Source organism: Pediculus humanus, genomic scaffold (genome assembly GCF_000006295.1).
Source record: "Pediculus humanus corporis 1103172108177 genomic scaffold, whole genome shotgun sequence".
NCBI lineage: Eukaryota > Metazoa > Arthropoda > Insecta > Psocodea > Pediculidae > Pediculus > Pediculus humanus.
The window spans coordinates 76,711-84,497 of NW_002987747.1; the positions used below are offsets into that span (position 1 = coordinate 76,711).

The 7,787-nt window shown below is 24.6% G+C and overlaps 1 protein-coding gene across 1 annotated transcript; it reads left to right on the forward strand.

Moving 5' to 3' along the window:
* Positions 1-1,308: 1,308 nt before the first annotated feature.
* On the forward strand, positions 1,309-3,983 carry Phum_PHUM411060 (sodium/iodide cotransporter, putative; the record flags this gene model as incomplete). The annotated part of the gene is made up of 11 exons (XM_002428883.1): positions 1,309-1,544; positions 1,758-1,917; positions 1,997-2,114; positions 2,193-2,260; positions 2,345-2,499; positions 2,576-2,716; positions 2,794-3,012; positions 3,078-3,261; positions 3,337-3,423; positions 3,501-3,658; positions 3,725-3,983. 11 exons carry the CDS (start codon positions 1,309-1,311, stop codon positions 3,981-3,983), a joined length of 1,785 nt encoding a protein of 594 aa, XP_002428928.1.
* Between the last annotated feature and the right edge of the window lie 3,804 nt (positions 3,984-7,787).

Genomic DNA, 7,787 nt, shown 5'->3' on the forward strand with positions numbered 1-7,787 from the left:
AGGTTTTACTTGCTGATAAAACCAGGTACGCATCATATTATATGAACATTAGTTCTGCGTACGTCGACCTTGCACTTGGCCAAAATTTTTTTTTTTTTTTTTTTATTAAGGTACACTGTGCGGGTTAATTTTTTGATTTTTATTTTTTTTCGAAAAATTTTTTCAAACGGCTAAATTAAAACTTTTCGGTAAGTTTGCTGTTATTATTATTATTATTATTATTAATATTATTATTATTATTATTATTATTATTATTATTTTTGGTTTTAAAGCAGACGACGACGACGCAAAAATTTATTATTTAATTTTTTTTTTTGTTCTGTGAATTATCATGACAGGATTAATTTAAATGGATAAAAAAACATCGTATTATTATTATTATTATTTTGTTGTTGGTACTTTATTTAACAGGTACATGAGGTACTCGTTATTTTTATTATCGTCTATTTGTTTTTTTTTTTTTTTTTTACGGTAACAAATTTTATTATGAAATAATAAAAAATAAATTTTACGCCTCTCGAGTTAGAAGATTTACAGAAGATTACAGAATTTAAGATTACAGAAGAGCTTAATAAAAATTTATGTAAGTTATTATTATTATTGTAGTTGTTGTTGTTGTTTATTTATTTAATGTTAGGAGAGTAAAAACGTTAATTAATTTTTTTTTAATAACATTTTTGGTGGATTAATAAAATATATATCGACTAAATACCTGGAACGATTTTGCAGTATAAAAATATTTGCGGTTTCATTATTATTATTTTTTTATAACAATTGCTGATAATAAAGTATTTTTTTTCTGTTTAGTTTTCGCAAAGAAATAAATTAAAAAAAAGATTTTTGGTGCCCCCCCTCGAATACCCTCAAAGTTTCGCCCTTTTTTTGCTTTCATTTCTCCCCTAAAAAAATAAATAAAAAAAAAATTGTGAGACTCGCGAAATTTATTTTTTTGTATGTTTCCTCCCACCCCCGTTTCAAATTTTAATAAAAAATTAATAGGCTCTATCGTCGGGACTCTGCGGGGCCCATCGCGGGGGACTCTTCGTAGTTTCGATTCGAAATAATAAATAATAATTTTTTTTTTTGGTTTGAATTCACGGTCAAAAATTACGATTGTGTAATTTTTATTACGATTTATTAAATATTTTTATTGCGTAATCGATCTGCGTGTATTAATAATAATAATAATAGTAAAGTTGGTAAGCGTGGTAAAAATGGCGGTGGTTTTTTTCTAAGATTTTATTAATAATTCATATTTTTTTTTTTTGTATTAGTTAAATTTGCTTCGGGAATCCGAAGACGAAAAAGATGGAAAAAAAGTTAACATCATCCGATGATGAAATCCGTAAATATTTCGGTTGGGAAGATTACACGGTGTTCGGGGGGATGCTGTTGGTATCTGCTGGAATCGGAGTTTATCACGGATTTTCATTTAAAAAAAAAAAAAATGACGTCGATTCGGTGGAAAACGGAAGTGCTAAGGAATTTCTAACGGCGAGCGGTAAAATGAGTACACTTCCAGTAGCTTTATCCATGCTCGCCAGGTAATTATCATCATCATTATTATTATCATTATTTATTTTAAAGTCGACGACGACAGAATTTTTCCATTTTTTTTTATCGTTTTCCCGCTACGTTTTTTTTTTTTTTAAACTATCTTTACCGTCAAATTTTTCTTTCACATTAAGTCACGGAATTTAATAATAATAATAATAATGATAATAATAATAATAATGGAGAAAACGTTACAATTACAGTTTTTTATCTTCCATCACCCTCATGGGTCAACCGGCGGAAGTTTATTTATATGGACCCGGACTTTGGTTAATCGGAATCGCATTTTTACCGATACTTCCGGTCCTTATATTTTTATGCGTACCTTTTTTCCGTAATTTAAATGTCACATCCGCTTACGAGGTAAAAATTTTTTAATTTTATTGCCATTTTCGTCAAAAAGAGGAGAGGAAAAAAAAATTTTTTTTTTTGTTAATTTCAGTATTTCGGACAAAGATTTGGAAGACCGTTTCAATGTTTCGCTTCCGTATCGTTCACTCTTCAAATATTATTATTTTTAGCTTTGGTTTTATACGCTCCAGCATTGGCTCTTCATCAAGGTATGACGTCATCGGATTTTAAATTAAATTTTTCCTACCTTTTAATTTTTTTTTTAATTTAAAAATTTTTTTTTAAAGTCACCGGAATAAATACGCTTCTCGTGGTTGTTATCATGTATTTCGTTTGTATATTTTACACAACAATCGTAAGTAAAAAAATAATTTTTTCTCTTTTTTTTAAATAATTTTTTTATAAATTTAAATTAAAATTTAAAATTTAAATTTTTAAGGGAGGAATGAAAGCCGTTGCTTGGACGGATACATTTCAAATAATTGTTCTTTACACTGCTGTTATTGCTGTCGTCATTAAAGGAACATTAGATCTTGGTGGTTTTGAAATTGTTTGGAAAAGAAATTTACAAAATTCAAGAGGGATTTTATTTGAGTGAGTTCAATTATTTATTAAAAAAAAAAAAAATTAATTATCACGTTTGATTCGGTTGTTTGTTTGTTTGTTTTAGTTTTAATATCGATCCAACGGAAAGATATACATTTTGGTCTTCGTTTGTCGGTGGTGCTTTCCTACATCTTTCGGTATTCGGTGCCAATCAAATGCAAATACAAAGATATTTAACCGTACCAACAATGAAATCCGTAAAAAAGTAAAAAAAAAATTTTTTTCTATATGTTTTTCCAGTTTTTCCGGAAAGTTAATCAAAGAAAATTTTTTTCTCGACAGTATGTTGTATATAAACGGAGTCGGATGGACGATCGTAACAATATTAACCGCATATTCTGGAATGCTTATTTATGCAAAATATTACGATTGCGATCCGATATCAAACAAAGATATAAAAACACCAGATCAACTATTTCCGTTTTACGTTATGGACGTTTTGGGTGAATATAAAGGATTTCCCGGATTATTTGTCGCTGGAATTTTTTCAGCCGGTTTAAGGTATAAATTAAATAATATTTATAAATTAATAAAATTGAAATTCACGTATTTTTTTGTTTTTCCAGTACCGTATCAACTGGAGTTAATTCACTTGCGGCAATTTGGTTTTCCGAACTCGAAGGTACAAAATTTAAAAAAAATCTCGATCCGAAAAAAGCCGGATTAGTTGTTAAAGGGATGGCATTATTTTTTGGTTTATCTTCGTTTGTTTTAGTTTTTCTCGTTCCTTACATGGGAAATTTGGTACCCGTGAGTAACTATTTGATATAATGATAAAACATTAATAAAAAAAATTTTTATAACTTTCTCTCTTTCTCTCTCCAGGTAACGATATCGCTCTCGAGTTTTTTTTCCGGTTCTTTTTTTGGAATTTTCGTGTTAGGAAATTTCGTACCTTTTGCAAATTCATGGGTGCGTACAAAACCGTTACAAAAACAAAAACCTTATTAAAAAAGTCATTGAAACGTTAACATTTGCTACTTTTCCAGGGAGCTTTTTCAGGTTTAACTTGCGGCATAGGTTTTGTCGGTTGGTTGGCAATCGGCACACAAATCTCACTCGAAAACGGTTACAAAATAAACGATGTTTTACCCACTTCCGTTGAAAATTGTTATTCTAACAATATAACATCATCAATATTTTCAGAGTGAGTTTCCTACTTTTCTTTTTCACAAGAAATAAAACTTTAATTTACAACGTTTTCCCTTTTTAGGAAAAATGATAGGGAACCTGCATTTGCACTCTACAGGTTATCATTTCTCTGGTATTCCCTTCTTGCACTCGTTATAACAGTAACAGTCGGAGTGATTGTTAGCGGTTTAACTAATTTAAGGTATCGATCCTTATTTAAAACAAACAGTTATCAAGAAGTAAGTAAAATAGAAAAGGTCGATGGTGGAAAACCGAAGAATTTAGGGATATACGTGGCTAAAGGGAGAGAATTGGATGTGAAATTATTAACTTTAAAATAATGATAATATCATTCATTTCCTATTATATCTGTGATATACATTATTTTTTTTTTTATGTACATAAGTTGCATATACATAAAAATTTTTTACTAACGCAATTTTTTTTTTTTTTCGAATAGGGGATTCATGCTTTGTATACACATGTAAAATTTTTAAAATTTAATAACGAGCCTAAAAGAAAAAAAGGATAAAAGTTGATGATGATGATAATAATAATAATAATTAAATTACACTAATAATTTTCATTCATTTAAAAGAAAAACTGTCACTTGTTGTTATAGAAACTCTTTTTTTTTTTTTTTCTCTATTAACTTTTAGTTTTTTTTTTTTGTTTCATTAAAATTTTTAACACTAATTTATTATAATTAATTAAGAAAGTTTTTTATTAAAAAGTTTTTTTTTTTTTTTATAAAAGGTTTTTAGGTAAAACAATAAAAATTTTTTTTTAACATATAAAAATTCGGAGGGGGGGGGTTTGTTGAATGTTTTAGGAAAAGGTTAATTATAAAAAATATATTCGTGTTATTATTATTATTATTAATACGGAAAACCTTTTTGATTTCGTATCGTGATATAAAAGGATCAATTAATATAAAAACTTTGAGGTTATACCAAAAAAAAAAAAAAAAAAAAAAAAGTTGAAATTTAACAAAACTTTAACGATTTTAAACATCTGTCTAGTATATTTTTAAAATGGCGGCCTATTAAAACCGTTAAATTTTTTTTTTTTTTTATTTAATTTGTTATATTTGGAAAAATTTTATGTTTCGATTACGTTCCTTTAACTTTATTATTATTATTATTATTAAAACAATTTAAAATTTTTCTCGAATTGTATTTAAAAAAAAAAAAAATTTCGATTGTTGACCTTTTACGACCTTTTTTATTTAAAAAAAAAATTTTTTTGTTTGTTTCCTGTTTGTTTTCTATTTTTTAATCAAAAATGTTTCTGACCAATGACAGTTTTCGAAAAAAATTTTCTTTTTTTTTCACACCGATAAACGATTTTTTTTTAAAATAATAAATTCAAATAACCTTTCGATAAATGATAATAATAATAATAATAATAATAATAATAATAATAATAATAATTTTTTTTCTTTTTTAAAAGCCGATTATTGAATACGACGCGTTCTCGTATTTAAGGTCATCACAGGTGTTAAATCATTCAAATTACTATTATTATTATTATTATTATTATTATTTTAATCGATTTATTTATGTACATATGTGTGTATGTGGGCGAATTATTATTTATGTAAAAATTTTTTAATAAACTTTCATCCCTTAAATAAATAATTTTTTCCCCTATGGAAAATGTAAAAAATAAAAAAAATACACCAAAGAATAAATAAAAAAAAATAAACTTAAATGCATGCGTTAAAGGTTTCGGGATAATTATTATTATTATTATTATCATCATCATTATCATTAACAATAAAACGTTATGTATTATATTATTTAAATAAAAATAATTTGAATGATAATTAATGTAAGGGTTTAATAGTAAAAATTTTATTTAATTATTATCAACTTCGCATCCTTTTTTTCTTTTTATTTTGGGTGTGGGTGTGTGAGGGCGTGAGGACGAGGTCGTGTTTCCGCCACTGTTTAAAATATGTGTGCGTGTATAATAAAATTAGAAAGAGATAGATAATCATCATTCATTTTATGTAGGAAAACCCTTAACACAAACACACACACACACACATTGGAATTGTTAATTGTTTTACAACAGAAACGACAACAACACCAACAACAACAAAATTTTTTTTTTTGTTTTTTCTTAACTCGTAAAACAATTAATAATAATAATAATAATAATAATAATAATAATAATAATAATTTTCATTTAAATTTTATAATTTTTATAATTTACGTTGTAAATTTATTTAAACTCAACAACAAAAATTGTTTTTTTCTTTCTGTTTGACATAAAATGTCAAATGTGTGGTTAATTGTTATATAAAAAACTAACGTGTTAATGCATAATATATAATTATTATTATTATTATTATTATAAAAATAACGTGTTAATGCATAAAATTACCCGTTGTATTGTATATAAATGCGATTTTTAAAAAAATTACGTTCTTCTTTTTCTTTTTAATAATAATCTACACCGTACGTAAGTATTATTTGATCGAATTATTATTATTATTACTATTACTGTATTATTAATTAATAATTAATTTATTCTAGAGTGGAAAAATATATATATAAATAAATAAATGCAAACATTTTTATTTAGATTAATTTATATAATTGAAAAAGGTAAATAATAAATTCTTCTTTTTCTTTTAATCTAATAAAAAATTCTTTTTTATTGATTTATTATTAAATTAAATAATTAAAATTTATTTTCTGATTTACAGATTAAAGAAAAAGGAAAAAGAAAAAGGAAAAAAGAAAAAAGAAAAAGGAAAAGGAAAAGGAAAAAGAAAAATAACTGAAAAGTTATTTTCGTTTTTTTAGAAAAGTCTTTTTAAAACGTATAAGATTTTATTCGTTTATAAAATGGATAAGGTAAGCATGTAAAAAGAAAAAAAATAGAAAAATTTTTTTTTTATAAAAAAAAGGCGCGAAAATTTAAATAAACCAAAAAAAATTATTTAAATTAGGACCGAACGGAGGCTAACGAGTTTTTTTTTTTTTTTTTTAATAATTTTATTGTTACGAATCGTTTATCATTATTATCATTATCATTATCATTATTATTATTATTATTATTATTATTATTATTATTAAACAGTTTGCCTTAGGGTAGTTTTTTTTTCCTTGTGGAAATATTTTTCGAGGAAGTTTTACGACATAACGGGAAATGACATACATACATTATGGCCAAAATGTGGTTTTCCGTAGAATAAAAAAATTCAAGGTGATCTAATTTATTATTATTAATAATAATAATAATATAAATAATAATAATAAAATCAAACAATACTGGATTTTATCCAGCCGTATCCAGGATTTTAGCCAGGGGGGGAAAAAAACAATTAAAAGCCGAAAAAAAAAAAAAATTTTTTTTCCCTATTTTTTTCTGTCATTCCCTCAACGATTAAAATAAAAATGATAACGAAATCATATTTTCGTTTGTTACAAACAAACAACAAACAACAAACAATGGATTTTAAACGATTGTATGAGTAAATGTATAACATTTTTATAAAAAAAAAAAAAAAAGAAAGAAAAAATCAAAAAGTCACACACACACACGAAACTTGTTTTTTTCATTTCACGTTTCACTTTTTTTCCTTTCATTTATTTTTACTCTTCATCATCATTATTATTATCAATTTCCGCTATCAATTAATTAATAATAATAATAATAATCAATTTAAATAGTTTTAACTCACGTTAATAATTTTATTCTTGTTATTTTTTCGTATCGATTAATAATTAAAAAATAAAAACAAAATAATTTATTATAATAATTATTATTATTTATTACCGTAAATTTTTTTTCTCGGAATAAAATAAAAATTTGCATTATTATTATTATTATTATTTATTTATTGATTAAATAAATAATGTTAATAAATGTCATTGTCACATAATAATTAAATAAATCAATTAAAAAAAAGAAAAGTACAATAAGATAAGATAGGAAGTAAATTAAAACGTATATAAAAGGAGGTATAAATTTATTAACCGTAATAAAATAATAATTATAATTATTATTATTATTATTTAATACGATAAGAAGATAATAATAATAATAATAATAATAATCAAAGTATTGAGTTTTACAAACAGGCAGACGAGAGACAGGCGAAAGAGAGAAAGAGAAAGAGTTTAAAGGGG